The sequence below is a fragment of the Myotis lucifugus genome, unplaced genomic scaffold (genome assembly GCF_000147115.1).
Source record: "Myotis lucifugus unplaced genomic scaffold, Myoluc2.0 scaffold_77, whole genome shotgun sequence".
Taxonomy (NCBI): domain Eukaryota; kingdom Metazoa; phylum Chordata; class Mammalia; order Chiroptera; family Vespertilionidae; genus Myotis; species Myotis lucifugus.
Window position 1 is genome coordinate 793,183 of NW_005871125.1, and position 20,754 is coordinate 813,936.

Below are 20,754 nucleotides of genomic sequence, written 5' to 3' on the forward strand. Positions count from 1 at the left end.
CTTATGCCTCAAGGTACATATTTGTTTCAATATTATAGATGAGGGCATTGAATTGGTCAATTTGGATGAATTCATTCACTGGGAATTTTAACTGAACTCATCATCAAAGTTTTAGCACTTTGCAGATATAAGATTTTTTAGTTTTATTTGTTCAATAAATGTCAACTCTGCTCTGAATTGTTACATCCTTTATCACCCCCTCCCATCACTTTTTCTGATGATTTTACTTTGAGAATTTAACAGGCTAGTGAGTTTAATCTGAACTCTTTATAATATTCTGAGAAAGTTATAATGAAGAGGAGCTCTAGTTATCAAAAAAAAAAGTAGAGAAAGAGAAAAGTTTGGAATAACAGTAGGTTCATGGGTTAACTTTTCATTGTATTAGTTCATGGATTCTTTCACCAGTTCCATTATCATAAACTAGAGGCCTGGTGCACAAATTCGTGCATGGGTGGGGTCCTGAGGGGGGTGGGGGGGGCAGGATGTGATTGGCCCTCCAGGGGGGCAGTGGGATGCCCTTGATGGCCCGGGATCTGGATCCATCCTGATGACATTCGCACTGGTTGTTGGGAACCACCTGGTGGCCGCTTTTTTATTGTCTCTTCCTTGCAGAGCATCTAGGGAGGGGAAGTGGCCCCAGTGCCCAAGGTCGACTTTCAGGAGGCCTGGGGCACTGTTGGGCTGTCGGGATCCTGCTGGTGGCACTGGTCCGTCAGTCCCTGGCCCATTCTCTGGAGATTGGACCTGCAGGACTACTGAGGGAGTAAGTGGTTGCCACCAGCCTGGTGGGCCACCAGGGAAGGGTCAGTCAGCTGAGCAGCACTCCCACTGTGGGAGCCAACTGACCACCAGGGGGCAGTTCCTACGTTGAGCATCTGCCTCCTGGTGGTCATTGCATGTCATAGCGACCAGTCAACCGGTTGTTCTGGTCGTTCGGTTGCTTAGGCTTTTATATATATACTAGAGGCCCAGTGCACGGATTCGTGCACATTGAAAGGAAATTAATTAGAAGGGGCGGGACTGGGCAAGATGGGCCGGACATGCCCTGGAGCCAACCTCCTAGGGTCCCTCCCCAGCCTGCTGCACCTGGGGCAGCACCGAGGCTTGAAGGGTGTCTGAGGAGTGAGCGGAGTGAGCGGGGTCCCTCTGGCAGGTGGCGTCCCTCAGCCTGGCCTGTGGGGATCGGCTGAAACCAGCAGTTCGACATCACCCGAGGGGTCCCAGAGTGCAAGAGGGCACTCTGCAAAGTTGCTGTCGCTTGGCAGCTCTGCGTTGAGTATCTTCCCCCTGGTGGTCAGTGCACATCATACCTACCAGCCAATTGGCTGGTTGGCCAGTCTCTTAGCCCTTTATATATTTAGACTAGTAGGTCTTGCCCTTCCAGAAAAGTATGTACTATGTTGCTTATACAGTCCCTTAGTTTCAAAATGTTATAAAGATAAAACAACTGGTACGTATTTCTGATATTTGAGATTTAATAAACTAGAATATTTGAAAGTTGTATAATAATTTATGTGAATAATTATATTCTCATATTATCTACTGTATATTAATAGAATAAATTAATATAACAAACCTGACATAAACAAGAATTAGTCTAAATTCTTATCACTTGTTTTACTAAATTCAATATTAACTGTTTTTCCTTTTATAATACAAAATTTTTAAAAAATTTAAATGTTTCCTTTTTTAAATTTCTTCTAGAACGTTACACAATATTAGATAAGCCTTTTTAAAAAATTCACGTGATTCACATGTTTACTATCAGGTTTCTGATTACTGCTGGTTATAGAACATTGAAGGTTAAAATATCATGCTAAATTTTTAAAATATACTTTTATTGATTTCAGAGAGGAAGGGAGAGGGAGAGATAGAAAAATCAATGATGAGAGAGAATCATTGATTGCCTCCTGTATGCCCCCTCCTGGGGATCGAGCCCACAACCCAGGCATGTGCCCTTGACTGAAATCAAACCCGGGACTTTTCAGTCCGCAGGCCAACGCTCTAGCCACTGAGCCAAACCAGCTAGGGCTCATACTAATTTTTTAATCATTCTTAGAAATCACACAATGTGAGACTAAATTTAGGCAATCAGTCAGAATTAGTTAAACATGTTCTATTCTAAACTTAGACAAGTTTAGAAAGATATAATGACAAGTCATGACTTTGAGAAGAGAGAATAGCTAGCTATCTAAATGGCTTGTCTCTTATTCAGAGCAATATACTCTTACAGAGTTTATAAATATTTCCTACAACTCTAATTTTGCAATCCCAGTGTCTACCCAAACCTGCTCCTAAATCCTAATATTCTATGCCCATTAAAGATTGTCTTTCTGTGTTGTGAAGCTATCTTCTACAGAAGGTATTTAGGCCCCTTCCAATTTTCTTTCTTTTCTGGACTGGTGATGGATCTTGTGTTTTATTTTGCCATGAAGCAGACATATCCCGGGCCGGGAGTGTCACTCATTGAGTGTCGAAAGAAAGCCCATCACACTCTTTATTTTCACGAGCTCACTGAACAGTTGAAAATAAACAAAGTTTGGTTGTTCACATGGGACTTCATTCAGATGGTGAAAGAAAAGGGAAATGAAGCAAATGAAATAAAGGAGATGAAAGAAACAGAAAGAGAAATAAGCAAACTGACCCTTATATACAATGCTTATTGTTTTGATAAGTTTTTCATTTTAAAAGTCAATTTAAAAACATTAGCCAATCTTTACAACAGCTCTGAAGGTAAGCTCAGTGCAGCTGCTGGTCTCCCCTGCCCTCTGGGCATTACACAGAGTGGGGACACAGCCTGGTGGATGCTGGCTTGTACGGTGGGTTTGCTCACTTCTAACTCTTATGATTATTTTCATAATTTGAATGTGAAAAATGTTTCCCCAAGCCAAGTATAAAAAACTAATAAATGTAACATATTTTTTAGTGTTGTCTAACTATCACTTATTATTGGAAAGACAGTATACAATTATATTCTGATTTTTTATTATAATAAATATTTAAAAGCTATTGGGATATATTTTTCTTTCTGAAACAGAAAACTCTTTCTAGATTGATACATCTGTCATTTGGAATCTACCCATATTTCAAACTTATATGTATCACAGTTCTTGGCTTGTTTGTTTCTCTTTCTGTTTGGTATCAAGAGGGACACGGCAAAACAGAGTTATAGCCTCTTCACTCACCCTTTCTCCAGGCACTTGAGAAATAGGCATCTGGTAGAGACACCGATCAATTGTTCCTCCTCACAGGAATTGATTTTTTTAAATATATTTTATTGATTTTTTTACAGAGAGGAAGGAAGAGGGATAGAAAGCTAGAAACATCGAAGAGAGAGAAACATCAATCAGCTGCCTCCTGCACACCCCCTACTGGGGATGTGCCCACAACCAAGGTACATGCCCTTGACCAGAATCGAACCTGGGGCCCTTCAGTCCGCAGGCCAACGCTGTATCCACTGAGCCAAACCGGTCAGGGCACAGGAATCGATTTTAAGCTTCTTACCATCTGATGGAACCTGACTATGGTTCCATTTCTAAAACTTTAAGAGTGAACAAGACTGATACAAATCAATTCCAAGCCATAATTTTGTCTAACTCTTCTAAATATCATTTTAAGCAAAATTTGAGTTCCCCAAACAACATTCCATATGACTTATGTAAACTTATTTGACAATGGTCAAATAAGTGTACCTGTAGGCCTGGGGTCTGAGTGCAGAATTCTCAATATTTTCTAATTTAACTGTAAATCATTTCATTACTTTCTGTTCAATATGACTGTACAACAACTCTTCCTTGGGTCCAAAATCAGTGTTGAATCTCCATAGCCAAGCTTGGCATTCAGTCTGCCTTGCTGGCACTTGGCTCCAATAAGTCTATCACATGTGGGATCTCTAGGAGTATCTTTCCAAGTACAGCTGCATAAAATATTTTTCAACCTAAAAACCCAATAGAAATATAACAGTTTCCTTTTAAATTTGGAAAAAAACAAACAAAATTCAAAAAGAATTTTGTGAAGCTATTATAAAATTCCTTTCTCCAGAAAATACTGTGAATATCACTATGCTCTGTAACTTAATTTTTTAAATTTTCCAATTAATACTTGGGTGCAAATTGATTTAACTCAACAGCTGTTCATTGACTACTTAGCCTGCCTCTAGCACAGTGAATCTGTGTCTTGAATGTACTAGTCTAACTATTAAATAAATTAGACAAATTTTACTCAATTATAAAAAATTTAATTATAAAACAATAAAAATTTAAATTTTCAGCAATAATTTAATGCAATTATGAATGTGGGTTTGGCTAAAACTAAATTGTTAGTGTAAATGTAGTGCTGACAATTACAGTATGAGCTCTTCGGGACCCAGCATGCCTAGGCTATTATGTATGTCCTCAAATGTCCCTCTATTACGGTTCTCCATTTAACTACTGAGAAATTGAGATCCTACAGTGAAAGGAGACTGTTGCTAACATGTCACTGAAGTAATTAGGTACAGCTGTTTCCCTTCTCTATGACTTGAAACTAAGGTAAGTGGCACCAGCACAATCTTAAACACCTATGGGCACTGGAATCGAGTGATAGTTCTCAGTGATCTATGATCCAGAATATGCTTACAGTTTTTAATTCATCTTTAAAATGAAAATACAGAATATTGCAGTTCTTTAAAAAAGATGTGTGGGTCCAGTAAATAAAACTTAGTTGGAGAGACTCTGGATTAGTCCACAAAATTTCAATGGATGGCACGTCTCCCCCTCCACTCACTACCACTCATGATTTTAGAGGTGATGTTAGTTGTGACCCTCGACACAGCAATTCACCTTTGGAAAGTGTTGGTGCAATTATCGATTTAGCTATTCAAAACATTATTGAGCACATAGTATGTGCATTATGTTTGGTTAGTCACAGAGGATAGAAGAGAGAGTCCAGTCTCTAAGTGATTTGTCAGCATTTTTTAAAGCGCAATAAGAAGTTTTAGTGCCAAATCACCTGATATAATCAGATGACCTAACCTAGTCAGGAAACTGTGAAGATAAGGCAAAAGGGACAGCTGCTGACCAGAGGGGACAGCACCTTTCTCTCCCTACAGAGGTTTCATCGCCACGCATGGTGCTAAAGGAGTCAGCTCCAACCCTGTATCTTGAAGGCATGCTTGAACACAGGTGGGGGCTAGTAAATTTATGTGACTTGTCCTCCACAATGAAGAGCATCTTTCTCCATTCTTTGGGAAACCAGAAACCCTTCCCAGAATCAGAGATACCAACGTGACAGTGCCCTGAGATGATAGTCGACTGGAAGAAAAGCTGCATGCATCGCTTCCTGGGAACTCTAAAAGACCTCCTTGATACACGAAGGAGCTCAGCGGGCTGGGCTGCAAAAACTGGCTGAGCCAGTGAGAGATGTATGAATTCAAATTCAGCTCAGAGCTTTATTCAAGGCCCAGGAAGACGGAGAGAACACTGTCTTAGCCATTCAGATTGCTGTAACAAAACACCACAGACTGGATGGCTTATCCATTTAATTCTCTGCCTCACAGGTCGTCTTGCCCAATCTCTTACACCCCACAGACCCTCTACCAGCCAGCTACTTAACATCTGCTCGGACATTTCAAGGAATGGAGCACTCACACTTGCTGGAATTGAACCTTTCCATTTTCTTTCTACTCCTCCAGTTGTCTCGCTGTTCTTTCTTAGGTTGAGGTAAAGCTGGTGTGTTCTTTAGTTTAGTGCCAGTACGGCTTTTTGGAGCAACAAAATTGAGTATATTTTTTCTTCCATGGGATTGCCCTTTAAATATGCACCACTCTATTTATTCCCTTCCAACATAAACTCCTGAAATCCTCCTATTTTCTTGAACCACTGAACTGAGGAAAATGTTACATTTCTCCTGTGTTGGACAACTTATTTAGACCCAAAGAAAATTTTTAATGGAGATTCAATTTTTTTTTTCCAAAATGCACCTTTAGGACTAATGATTGTAGCTATATATTGATATGCTAAACATTTCAGAAGGGCATTTCATTTTCTCTCCCGGTTTTATTTTGCAGAGTTAAAGCTGTCAGAAAGTGATTCAATTTCTTATCTTTACAAAGTCTCTCTTGAAGTGTGCTGATCAGTTGTGATAGAGAATTCAGGTTCCTTCATCCTAGGCAGAAACATTTACTCTAAATAGTTTCTTTTTAGTCACCTATTCATTCTTTAGTGACTATAAAAATGGCTTAAATATAAACACCTATTCACCTTTTATAAAAACTAACTGAAATATTGGTGTAAAATGCTTTTCATTCACAATAAAAAGGAATTAGGATGGATCCAAAACACTGAATATTAAGCCAGTTTTGAATCACAGTCACTGAAGTATTTGTCACGTCCAACCTATGAAATTGCAGCCTAGATGAGGTCTTATTATTTTCTTGAGTTAGTATCATGTTCCTTGACAAGGAGGGCATTGAATCTACAGATCCAGTTGGGAGAAACTGACATCTATATATATATAAAAGCCTAAGCAACTGTTTGACAGTTCAACCATTCGACTGGTAGCTATGATGCATACTGACCAACAGGGGGCAGACACTAAATGTACAGGCATGGAAACATGGAACAGACTGATGAATCTCAGAGGGAAGGGAGAAGGGGGGAGGGCGGAAAGAGATTAACCAAAGATCATATATGCATACTAGAGGCCCGGTGCACGGATTCGTGCACCAGCGGGATCCCTCAGCCTGGCTTGTGGGGATTGGGCCGAAACCAGCAGTCTGACATACCCCAAGGAGCCCCAGATTACAAGAGGGCGCTGGCCAGGCTGAGAGACCCCTCTAGTTTTATAATATTGAGTCTTTCTATTCATTACCATGGAATGCCTCTCCATTTATTTAGTTCTTGAATTTCATTCATCAGAATTTTGAAGTTTTCTCCATATAGATATTGTATATGTTTTGTTAGATTTATACCTTAGTATTTCATTTTTGGGGGTGCTAATGTAAATAATATTGTGTTTTTTATTTCCAATTCCACTTGTTCATTGCTGGTATTTAGGAAAGCAATTGACATTTGCATAGTAATCTGTATCCTGCAACCTTGCTATAATTGTTTATTAGATCTAGAAGTTTTTGTCAATTATCTCATATATTCTACATAGATGATTATGTCATCTACAAAGACAATTCCATTTTCTCATTCCCAATCTAAATACATTTTATTTTCTGTCTTATTGTATTAGCTAGAACTTTTAAAGTACAATGTTGAAAAGGACTGATGGTAAAGAATATCCTTGCCTTGTACCTGTCTTATTGGGAAAGCTCATGTTTTTCACCATTAAGTATGATTATTAGCTATAAGGTTTTTGTAGAGATTCTTTCTCAAGGTTATTGAGAGTTTTTATCATGTATGGCTGCTGAATTTTGTCAAATGCTTTTCTGCATTCATCATTATGATCATGTGATTTTTCTTTTTAAGTTTGTTGATGTGATGACTTATATTAAGCAATTACAGTGAAGTTACTTGGCTGGAAGCATTTTTGACTTTTTGATAATTCTGAATAGCCCTTTATTCTACTTTATCCAGGGGGTGGGAAGGAGCTCAGAGGAGGGGGAGAAGGGGAGTGATGAGAAATATCTGTAATACTATCAACAATAAAAAAATAAATAAATAGCAATATCCATTTAGATTATACACCCAAGGGGGCTAGGACCAAGATAGGCAAAGCAACATTGGCAAAGTCATTCCCACTGATTGTTCATCATTCTGATAACAAAGTAAAGGGCTGACTTATGGAAAATTTAACTAACTATGGTAACCACATGCCAAACATCCATACCTTTCCCTCCTCTCACATCCACTGTCCACCCATGATTATTGTTGGCAGGAGAAAAGAAAAGAGTGTCTACCCTGGAGCAAGACCTGGTTAAATTCCCTGCACTGCTGCTTATGAGCTGTGTAACACTGGATAAATTACTCAGCCTCTGTGATATTGCCAGCATTTAATGAATTAATATATATAAAGTGCTTAGAAAAATACCTGACATGGAACACACTCAATAAAAATTAGCTCTTATTCCAAATTTTTAGGTAATGTGCCTTATGCATTTGCCATTAATTTATTTAACCACTCAATAATTATATGTGCTACAAACACTGTTGTTGGTGCTGGAATTACAGCAGTGAACAAAAGACAAGATCCCTGACCTCATGCATCTGACATTGTATCAGGCAGAGAAAGAGGGAGCATATAGTAAAATAAATAACATATGATGAAACTTTGAGGAAAATTTGGGTAAGGAGAGAGACAGATGGAGTTGGGATCAGGAAACTCCTGTCTGATGAGATGACATTTGAAAGGAAGGAGTAGGCCCTGCAGAGGTCTGAGTAAGGCCCACACACGTCGGGGGAAATGGCAAGTGCCAAAGATGAGCAAGACAGGAATGCACTTGACCTATTAGAAGAGCCAGAAGGCCAGTGTGATTGCTGGTCAGGAGCAAGGGAAGAGTGATTCAAATGATCTAAGAGAAGGCAGGAAGTACCCGCACATTAAGGACACTTAAGCAGGATTCAGTGTTTTTAGCAAAACAGGAAGGAGGTCTTGGCTATAACACATCACCCAGCTGCCTTTATGCAACAGTAAAGGAAGACTGCCACTGGAAGTGAGGTCGCTATGGGGGAAGGGGTGTTGCACACTCATCTGCCTTCTGTGAAAGCTAGAGAATCAAATAATTATCTTATGAATTCCTTTTAAGGAAAGTAATAAAATGGGATGATTGGATCTAAAGGACCATCCTCCCTCTCCCCCACAATAGGTAGCTTTCTCAGCACTCACTGCTGCCCATCACTTTGTATAGGTACAATTCGAAGTTACCTTCCTTATTTCTAACTGTATTTTAAAGCAAAATTGATTTACTAAGACATGCCATAAATATCTCTATATTAACTCACTTGAGGGAGTAGACTATTTATTACACCAATGTGAATTTCATCTTGGCAGTAGATTTTTCTCCTAACATTATGGTATCACTAAATTGAACCCACATTTTCCTACTGAATCTATGGCAGTAGAAAATTAACTTTTATAACACAGCCTGTTCCGTGAGTATTATTTTATTGGAGGATGGTTTTGTAAATGTTTTTTATTGATTTTAGAAAGAGAAAGGGAGGAAGAAGGAAGGAGAGAAAGAAACATCGATGAGAGAGAAGCATTGATGAGAGAGAAGCACTGATGAGAAAGAAGCTTGGATTGGCTCCCTACTGCAGGCCTCCTACTGGGGATCCAACCAGTAACCCTACCATGTGCCCTGACCAGTAATTGAAGCAGGGACCCCTCAGTACAAAGGAGGATGTTCAACCAACAGCCACAATGGCTAGGGCTAGATGATGTTTCTATAAATCTAACTTTTACGTATCCTCTCCATTGTAAAACATAGGGTATATTCTAAGATCTAGATCAGAAAGTTTTCAATTCTAACTTTGCATGATATAAAGTGTGAATAGTACACCATCATAGAATACTTTCATGGCTAATGGGCATGGTGAGTCGAATTGAAATCATCTCCTAAGTTAGCAGCTCCTGTGCCACCAGCACATCCCCTCTTGGACCCAGCAGGACATGCCATGCTGTAATTCCTTGGTGCTTTCTCTGAGGATAGATCTTGGTGCATTTAAGCTTAGTGAAGAAGAAAAAGGCATCTGGTTAATCCTGTTACAAATGAATGGCTGATTATTTACAAATAGTAGTGCAAAGCTTTTACTTCTGCTGAACAAAAAAAGCCTAAAAACTCTAGAGAACTAAACTTAAAACTCTAAGTACTGCTCAGGATAAGGTGCTCATAAGGCTACTAAAATCTTAATTACTCTCTCTCTTTTTTTTTTACAAAGTGGCCTTAATCCTCTAGTTCCAGACTAATGCACCACGGATGCTCAATGTTGAGACACTGATATAAAAATGGGGTAGAATAAGAACTCTGCTCCTCAAGTTTAGAGATAATACTGAATGCTAACTGGTGGGCACCACCAGATTCATTCTGGTAATTTGTATATAAGATTTAGTGAAAGACATGATTGTAAAGGCCAATGTCTTACCTCAGGCTGCTGTATCAAAATACCATAGACTGGGTGGCTTAAGCAACACATTTATCTCTCACAGTTCTGGAAAGTAAGAAGTTCAAGATCAAATCTGCCAGCAGATTCAGTTCTTGGCTGGAAAGGGATGCAAAATCCCCTATTCTTGAAACCAGGCTAACTGTGTGAGTTGAGGCTGAATGAGATGTCCGACTGGTGAACAAAGGCTGGAAATGTGCAAAACCACCATAAGTTTGTAGGCCAAAGAATGACTCAAGGAAGCAGACAGGGAGAGAAAGAGATAAACAGAAACAGCTATCAATAAGAAATCCAACCAGGCCACCTGTTGGCTGGGAGTTTGTTGCTGAGGGAGAGATTTGACCACACATGTCCAATAGGCTTTACAAATCTAACATGTGCAAAACCTCCTGAGTTCTCAGACTTCTCTGTCTCACCATATGGTTACACCATACTCCAGCTATTCTTGTAAATACCTTGAAATCATCTGTGATTCATCTCTTTTTCTCATACACAACTCTTAAGTCTATTGGCAAATCCTGTCATCTCACTCTTCAAAAGAATTCTAAATCTGACAGTTTCTCACCATCCCTACTGCTGTTCCAAGATTAGGAAATTTAGACATATGTCTTGTTATTTTTTTCAAGATCTTCACACCAGAGGCTGGGTGAGTACCTCACCTCAGTTCTTCCTGCCTGAAGATCATCATGAAATGACATAAACCATATTTCAAGATACTGGGTCATGCTCTTCCTTCCTTCCTTCCTTCCTTCCTTCCTTCCTTCCTTCCTTCCTTCCTTCCTTCCTTCCTTCCTTCCTTTCTTTCTTTCTTTTTTTCATCAAGCGTCACATAACTGGGTTGAATTTGAGCAATACAAACCCTGAAAATGACAGAGGTAGCCTACAGGATATGGACAAGTTCTTATTTTCATGTTTTCTTCCTTGTTTTCCTTCACTTCCAGGGAATCCCAGACACTGCGGCTCAGATGCTATAGACCCCAGTGAGAAACAACAGAACTATACCTATGTTAGCTACTAAAGGGGGCTTCTCTGTATTCCACATGCCGCTGATCTGACTGATGGTTTCTACCAACATACAAAGACTGTGGCTATTGGTGAGGGCAACTGGACAACTGTGAGAGCCACTTAGAGAAATACATGTTGGGTGCCCTCTATAAAGGAACTCCTTCTCTGAAAATAGCATCCAAGATAAGTACACAAAGGCAAAACACTCTTTTGGACCTATTTCTTCCCACTCTCAACATCTGATGTCTGAAGTGTGTAGAATTTGAGAGCAGGGCAAGAGTTGAGGAGGAGGGGAAGATGGAAAGGACTCTAATGACTTAAACATCTCATAGCATTCTCTCTGAAGTGTCCAGAAAAAAATTAATTTGTTAAAGACTGTTAGCCTAATAGCCTTCAAGAACAATTTCTCAAAATGTTGAGGACATTGCGAGCAACACCAATAGGTGTCAAATGTCAAATAATTTCACCTGTTTTTTTTTTCCAGATCTTGATGAGTTACCCATGTCACTGTTACTATACAGTTGTTTATTCATGGGGCCAATGCCAGATTTGAAGTGACTGAAGAATTAGCCTTTATGAATAGTATGCTTAAAACAACTATAGGTACATTGTGGAAAATATTTGAATCTATCATGCTATTGAACCAGTAGTATCAGTGATGAATTTCACTTGCTCCTGTGGACTTAACCATTAATTCCATGAATTTGTGTCAGAAATAGAAGCTGAATATTCTGACAGGCTTTACTGTTATAATTGGCTTGCAAATATCAATATGAATTAATGATGTATAGATATATTTATTAAATAAAGTATATTATGTCCTAACCTTATTCAGTAAATTGGCTACAATGCAATGCTGCTGCTTTACTAACTATTGACGTACTATTCTAAATCCTCTGTTGTCATTCCAACAATCTTCACAGCACCTTCACCAGGAGTAAATTCCATCTCAAGGTGGGTATCCCTTTTTTTGCTCATCCTTCAGAAGCAACACATGGACATTCAAGGACCTCCCTCCCTTATGAATCACAAAGCAATTACTGAAAGAAGTGGGGATGGGGAGGATCTTTCATTGATTTATAAATAAAAGAAAAACTATGAAATTACTGTGTTAAGAACTAAAATGAAGTGGTTCCCCAGCTTCGGACTCGTGTTGGTTGCTCTCATTTCTTCCTTCATGTGGATCTTGAATTAACAATAAAGCCACACACCAATATTTCCAAGAGTATGGACTTCTCCCACTGCAATAGCCTCCATGAAATAACCATCAATGACCTAGCCATCCCTTCACACTTTGTTTTTCCCACAGCACTATCACTATCTGACATTTGGGGTTGAACTTACTTGTTTACATGTCTTTTTCCAGGTACAGTGTAAGTTCCTAGGGGTCAGGGGTATTAATTAATTTTTGTTTTCAGAGCTTATCACAGAACTTGACACAGAATGTGTGTTCCATAAATGCATTTTGGCTCAAATTAAATATTTTTGTCACTTAAAACATGGCAGTAGGTGTGCTGCATTGTATTCATGACTCAAATGCGAACTTTTAATCCTCTAGGACTACGATGTCCATTTTGTGGAAAACTTTTAACTCAAAAACAAGGGCTAGTCCATTTTTATCCTTATCCATTTTCCTTCATGTCCATTTTGCTCACCTTTCCTTCAAATAGGAACTTGCTGAATTTAAACCTTATACAACTAATGGAGAAAAAAAGAAAAAATACATAGGAAAGTGAAAAGAATATAATGTATGATTAATTACACAAGTTTCCTCAAATCAACTGGTAAATCCTAAGATAGACGGTTTGAAATTAATTCACAATTACAAGGTTTGACACATCTTTTCTGCAGCTTGCCATCACCAATGGTGATCTGCTCTAACTTTATCTAGTAAACACAAAACTAAACTCAGTATTTTAATGTCGCGATGTTTAGAATAAATGATGAACAATTTTTGGTACAATGACATGAGGCAAGTTAGTTAAAAATCAGCAGGCTATTTGGAAACAAATGGCTTTCAGTGTTCTCAAGCTGGAGTTTCTGAGGCAGTATCACCGCATGTTTTCTGTAATCCAATTTCTTTTCAAATGGCTTTCAGCTCCCTTTTTTGTGCGCTACTGATGTTAAGCATGAATGAATGCAAACACTTGCACCATCAAAAACAAATATCTCCTTACCACCCGGAATGCCCTGGCAGGAGTCCACAAAAACAAGATTTAACTCCTCAGAATGGCAGTGAGTAGACAGAATTAATGGGTGGTCTTTCCAGAAAAGTGGCTTATAAACTTCACTGAAATAGTAATTTGGTGCCTTGGTATCAGCATTTGTCTGCTTGTTATTTTTAACTTTTATCTTAAAACAGAAATTCGGGAGATTTAATAGAGAAGTTCCATTTGAAACTCACAATTTTGCAAACCACTGTTTTTTAAAACCATAAAAGTTTTGCTGACGATTCCTGATATTTTGAATTATTGCCCTACCGGTACTTTACTTTTTGGTTGATATGACTCCTAGGCAACAAATGCAACTTGTTTTGCCCACACTATTCAAAGATCTGTAGCTGTATTCATGGAATCTTCTGAAAGTCGAGACAAGACACTCAATGAATACATTAAAAAACCTACCTTGTAATGAGTAAGATGGCTAATTAATTATAAGGACACTGCTATATCCTGCACAGAAAATTCTTTCTTTAAAATTTTAGTTTTACAATGACTTCTTTCCCTTATAATCTGAGGGGGGAAATAAAATATTCTGGGTTAAAATCTTAATGCATCTTGGTGGTCACATAGCTATCAGCCATGCATTTTTTCACTTACCAGAGGATGTCATCTCTTTGCTTAAATCACACAAATTGCAACAATGCCCACATCAGACTAAAGTCACCAAGAGTTGTGGGAGTAACACTAACCTGGATAATTTTCCAGCTTACAGACACAAGCTTTCTTCCATCTGTATTTATTAACCATGTGCAAAATATTTATTAAAAAGTCTGTGATCATCTTATTTCTTCTCACCATGCTAATCAGTAAACTTTTTTGATATTCTTGATATTTTAGTCACTTTGCTGCACATAAAGCCATACAGAGCAATTTAATGTGGCTTAATTTCTTTTGTCCTGATGTCTTGTAGAGTGGAAGTTCATATGTATCTTTCATCCCTCAATTATTCCCGGTAGAGCGTATCAGTCTCATTTCAGATCATGTCTTCCAAGCAGGTTCTGATGAGAAGGGCTGCATGGCCTTTGGCTGTATGCCCTCAGTTTGACAGAGCAAAAATGTCTGGACATATCATATGCACACTCACTTAGAGCTACTATGACCCCGCAAGTAGCTCACGAGTGTTGCAGTGTTTGAAAGAGGGACTGAGGAAAGTCACCATCTAAAGAGTAGACTGAACCTCTTTCCACTCACTTGATACTTGATGGGTTCTTTGCAGAAACTCTGAGCACCATTTGAGTCTCACTGACTCTATATTGAGGTTGCTGATAGCATCTTGGGGCTATAGTATTATTTCAAGATCACAACACATCCATTTAACTCACTTATTACATTTTACCTCTCCAGTTCTATGGGAAAAATGATCCCTTGACCTTAACACTCTACGAAACAACAAGCAAACAAAAAAAATGTTTCCAGCTTATGCTGTTTTATTAAACACAGGAAATGCTGGAGGGTGGACCATAGTTTCTCCCCCGTCAGAAGCCTAAGGCAGGAGAGTTTCCGAATGTCAGGAAAATGAGGCTCCTTCTTTCTCAATACCTGAGTACTCTTATTTGTGCCTCTCAAAATGATGGGCAAAAAACAAGGCTCAAAGCATTTTAAACTGCTTAAGTATTTACATGGTAATTGTCTCAGTGAGGGAGAGGGAGAGGAGACCCCCGTTCCTGAGCGCCTTGCACTGTGAATGCTTTGCTAGCTGCCTTTGCATACATTACCCTGCCAGTGCTCTTCGTCCTCCTCAGAAATTATCTCCAGGATTACATGAACTCCATTTCACAAAAGAGGGACTAGATTTTCTGAATATTTGCATAATTTTCCCAAGATGACACACAAGGTACTTTAGATCAAGGTACATTGATCTCTTTGTCATTCCTCAGGAAAAAAAAGGTTGTCTTTGTTGTAAAGCCTTGGTAGGTCTTGGTAAGAACAAGGTAACATTAATTATCCTAAATTTTCTCATCCATTTGCCCCACACTGTCTCCAATCCAGCAAGATTTGGAATTAAATCCTGATCCCAGGTTCCAGATCCAATGTCCAGCTTCCGGTATGAAGGCTGCATGATCTCTCTCTCACAGGTTTCTTCCAGGCTGGTGCCAGAGCAATGGCAATGAGCACAGTTCTCTAAGTGAAGCGATCCTTTTCTCCATGTCATTCTAGTTTGCAGAGATGGATTTCTGATCGACTCACTCTGAGTTCTGAGAGACTGCCTAGTCATTCTAAGATTACAGTCTGGCTACTATAAATCCCTGCCCATAACCCAGTACCTGAGACAGTACAAGCTGCCTCTTCTGGGCAGCAGAGCCTGATCCCAGGGGCCTAGCCAGGCTCCTCCATCTGCATTCCTCCAGTCCTAATTCACCGCTTATCTTTGCACTTCCAATGTTTCTACAAATCAGGGGTTACAAACAAGGGTCCACAGACTCCACACAGGTACATGTAAATGAGCGAAGATGGACAGACAATCTGAGATGAACTAGGGCAGAATTACTGGGTCTATGGCTCTAGAGGGGAAAGCTGCTCGTGTATAATCATTGAGAATGTGGGCCCAGTGTTATCACCTTTATGGATTTTTAAAGAGAAGATAAAAATCCCAATTTTTATGTAAAATTAGTAATTAATCCAGTGGTATTTTCTTTTTCTGTTATGTGAACGCAAAAACCTGTACACTACCCATAGTCCTTCAGTTTATGACTTCTGCTTCAGATAATTGCTTAGCCCTGGCTTACAAAGTATTATTCTCACAGACTGAAAAAGCCTTACATTAGGAGAGGTGAGTCAGCAACATAAATTGATGCTTGAGAATTAATTTTGGAAAATTCTGATAACCACATCAATGCATTACCCAAGTAGTCTAACTAATATCAAGGGACAGTTCTCTGCAAGTCTCTCATGTTTCTACATATCTTATGAGTGGAGACACTGACAGCCTTTGTTTCAGACAATCTGTTCAGGAATGTTTTATATAACAAACTAGAGGCCCGGTGCACAGATTCGTGCACCAGTGGGGTCCCTCGGCCTGGCCTGCGGGGATCGGGCTGAAACTGGCTCTCCGACATTCCCAAGGGGTCCCAGATTGTGAGAGGGCACATGCCAGGCCAAGGGACCCCACCAGTGCACGATTGGGGCCGGGGAGGGAGCACGGGAGGGCTCCAGGGCATGTCTGGCCTGTCTCGCCCACTCCCGATTGGCTGGAACCCAGCAGCAAGCTAATCTACTGGTTGGAGCGTATTCCCCCTGGTGGCCAGTGCGCATCATAGCGACTGGTCGAACAGTCGGACACTTAGCATATTAGGCTTTTATATATATAGATAGCCTTGGAAGAGAGATATGGAGTCTCTCTCTAGAGCGATGCTAACTTCCCATTATAAAATATTCATGTTTCCTAAACTCAGGGTCCCTCTCATATACTGCAACCTACTGCCCCATTTGTGTCCATCGATGAGATTTATGCCTCAGGGATAAAGTGAAAATGCTAATACGCTGATATTTGTTACTGTTGTGCTTACTAATCCCCTGGTTTCTGGTTCAGGAGAGTCATGTCTTCTGCCAGCATCTATAAAACAATGGCAGACTAGCATGTTAAGATGCAAATAGGGTAAAATCTCAAGTCCTTCATAGTTCTTGAAAATTGATATTAGCTTTTCTTCCATTCTGAACTCTGGCTATAGCAGCTACTCTAAAATTAAAAGCCTACTGTCTTCTTCTATACTGGTTACCACATTTCCCTGAATCAATATATCTCTATCTTGCTTTTGAAAGCACAGCATTGCTTTATGCTCCATCAAAAACAATCATGAACTCCCATTTCAAACACCTAAATCTCTCCCTATCTTTCTTTCTAGCTATTTTGGCCTCCATCTTCAACTTCAGAGAATAGCCCGATGCTTAGCAATACAGCAAAACAACTAAGCAAAGAGACTGTCAAGCTATACTGCCTTGGTTTGAAACTATTGCTACCTACTGGCTGTGTTCTCTTAGACAAGTTAATCAATCAATTCATACCTCAGTTTTCTTCTCTCTACAAATAAAAATAATAATAGTAACTAACTCTCAACATTACTTGAGAATTAAATAAGTTTTTATGTTTAATGTGCTTAGAATAGCATCTGGTACATAGTGAGAAAGCAATAAATGTAACCAGTTACTCAACTGAATATTTTTCCAATAAATTCAGTAAAGGACCACCTTAAAAGCAGATTATAATTTACAGTATAACCCTATCACTTGGAAGATGAATGGTAAATAATTTAGGGCTGTGTATGTATTTGGTCCTTTCTAAATTCAATAGTTTAAAGACATATTATTCCCATAGGTTTTCCCATTTGAAAAACTAACATCTCATCTCCCAGTCTTCTCCAAAGGACATGAAAGACCTTGCAGCAACCCCTCTCAAGTCAAGTTGTAAATGTATAAATGTGTACAAATGTACAAATAAAGGTTTTATTTTTTATTTAAAATGCCAAACTACTCTTCCATAGATGGCCTTGTATACTCAGGATGCCTAACTGCTATTTCCTCACCATTGCCAGTGGAAGTGGACTTCTTGGGGTGTTGCTGGAATAAGAATTTCCAGAGGCCCTCACAGGAGGATGAGGTATCCTGGCAAGTGTTATTTCTGTGGAATTAAATCCCTGAGTTTCCAAGGTCCCCTCTCCCTCCATCCTGCCAAGGAAAAAGTCCCATTTCATCTTCAACAGAGCTAGAATTAAAGCCAGAGCTCAGAGTTTCTGCTACATATTTGCACAGTCCAGTCCAGCATCTGGCTAGGTTAGCTTATGTTCCCAGCTGCAGTTCATTGTGTGTAGGATCCACATGGCCATGGGCCATGCAGCTTCTAGGGCCACATGGCTAGGGAGGGAACATGGATGAGTGCAAGGAAGCAGAACAAAAGAGAGAAATCCTTTGTCTGGGGATTATGTATTCCCAAATTTTTGTGGGCTTGCATTGGGATCCACCCCTCTAGACAATGATCTTTGTCCTCCAATTAGACTGACAGGCAAGTACCTTCCCTATGTCACCCCAATTCACTGTGCATGTGCCCATTTTCCCTTTTGTCTAGTCTCTTCCCCCAGGACTCTGCAGGGAATGGACCAGTGGTTTCCTGGGGACTGTGTAATTGCAACTTCCTGGTGAAGCTGCCCAGATGGCCGTGTTTATTAGTATAATGTCTGGCCTTCCCTTTGCTCCTTTCCTATTATTATTAACTAGCAAATTACAATGGTAACATAACTATCACCACACAAATATTACCAGTTTTCTTCACAGCCGTAACCAAAAACTCAATTCACCAAATATCACTTGTCTGAAGCATTGTTTCCATTGTTGTATTTACTGTGCAATGGCACAATTAAAAACAAAAATTCCAAAGGAGTAAAAGAGGAAAAGCTACAAAAATCTGATTTGATTTTCCTACACTTTCCCCCTCCTTATTTTTCAAGCAGCTAATCCCCTCTCAAACTGTACAATAGAATAGCTAGACATAAAGGAAAGGAGATAAAACTGGCCAGCCAGTGCATTGTTCTTGCTAATCTGCACCATTTACATAAGGGTTAGAAGGCTTGTTTTATCATTTAAACAGGCTTAAAGGCCTCTTTGCAAATGAGATTTAGTGCCCACAGAAGAATGAATTCTAGCTATTTGGTGAGTTTCTGCCGGACCAGCACTGGGAGCTGACTTGGCAGTAACTTAAGCTACTTCTTTGGCCTCGTCCAGTATATGCAAAGATTGCTTCCAGCTGCCAAAACTGAAAAGCCTCAAGCTGATTAAATTCTTTCCAGGAGGTGAAAAGGATAAGGAGCAGGTTAAGAGGCCAATAATATTAGATTTTAGACTGTACCTGGGCAAACTTGTGCATAATGCAGGTGGCTTTAGAAGTAGCTTTGAATTTTCCCCCTTGAATCTTCCTTTGAAAGGGAACAGAAGGGCAGACAGCAAATGAGATTCAGAAACTGAGACTTAAAATAGTCCCAAACTGTGAAGTGAGGACAATCTAAACTCTTTGATTCATTGTTGGTCTGAGTGGCACTGGGCACAGTATCAACGGCACAGCAAACTCCCTTGCCAGTTAGCACGGAAGATAAGTAGGAGGAAAAAATTTTCTTTACACAAAGTACATGCTTTACATCAAAACCTTAGATTTTAAAAATCAAAATCACATTGATATAGACTACACCTATAATATGTTTTACCTGGCACACCTTGAACAGATGTTCAGTGTGACCTTGGCCTGAAGTTCAGCAGGGTGAGTAGCACGGCCTTGATTAAATTTGCTCCCAGAAGGTGCCAGGGTAGTCACTCCCTCCATTCTTAAATCATCAAGATCCTCTGGAACAACACAAACATTTCAGAGAGAAATATTAAATTTTAATAGTATTAAGGAGAGAAATCCAGGTTTTCAGGTGTGTGCAAGTAGTTTGTAAGTTAAAACATTACATTTCCACTTTGCAAAAATCTTATCTCATCCATCAATTATTATTTAATCATTCTAGATGTTGTTAGAGACAAATTATATGAGAAGATTTATAGGAAGCCAAACCACAACCTCTGCAGCAATTGGACCCAAATAGTCAGGACTAGGGCAATGGCTACCAGCTTCCCTTCTTTTTGTCTTTACTTACAACTCAGAACAAACCAGAAAATGACAGCTATGTTCCCAACTGATTACAAAAGATTCTTTGCTTCTAATTAGCCTGCCTTCTGCTTCCTCATCCAACAATCTCCAACCGGAACATATCTGAAACTTTCTTTTTTTCCATTCTAAACCTTTTCTTCTTGTCTTCACCTGGGGAGGAGAATACTGTTCTCTGAAGTTCCTTCCTATTTTTCCCAAATTCTCAATCAAGACTTAAAAGGTCTAAGTTTCCCTTGTAACTTGGTCCTGATATAATAGAACATGCTCTCCTGCTTTATTCAGAAAACAAGGAATCTTATAAAAGGTATTCCATTTACTTGCTCTCAAACTTAGCAAAAAAGGTACATAAAGTTTCAAAAGATAAATTATAATTTTTCCAAACATAATCCATTGCTGAGTTTATAGCCTGTGTAAGGAAGCAGTCAGTCTCTTTTGATAAGGCTATGGAGAACCCAAACATTGCAGAGCTCTTACAAAACAACTGAGAGTTCTAGGCTTAGCTGGATAATGCAAACAAATTTTCCTGAGATTATAATGACTCTTAGTCCAAGTCATGAACCAACCTTCTGTAATCTGAAGAAGGCTTGTCACTAGGATCCTTCCATAGGCTTCCCCAACTGAAAATCCTTCCATCTACATGAGCAATCTGGACAAATACTTTAGGTTTTAACTCAACTTCATGGGAGTCATCAAAAACGCATCTCCTTGACCTGGTTGCAAAGGCTTATTTCCCTGTTTTAGGGAAATAGCTGCCACTTCAAAATTCTGCTTAACCAGCTATAAGCTCCCCTCTTGATCTCAAGGTTACTCA

At 39.4% G+C, this 20,754-nt stretch overlaps 1 protein-coding gene across 1 annotated transcript in view; it reads right to left on the reverse strand.

The window, feature by feature from the left end:
- CUNH8orf34 (chromosome unknown C8orf34 homolog) overlaps window positions 1–20,754 on the reverse strand; it is a 198,594-nt gene that overhangs the window by 84,012 nt on the left and 93,828 nt on the right. The window contains exon 7 of the mRNA XM_014457445.1: window positions 19,501–19,636. Coding sequence (XP_014312931.1) covers window positions 19,501–19,636 — 136 coding nt within the window. The remainder of the gene's footprint in view (window positions 1–19,500; window positions 19,637–20,754) is intronic.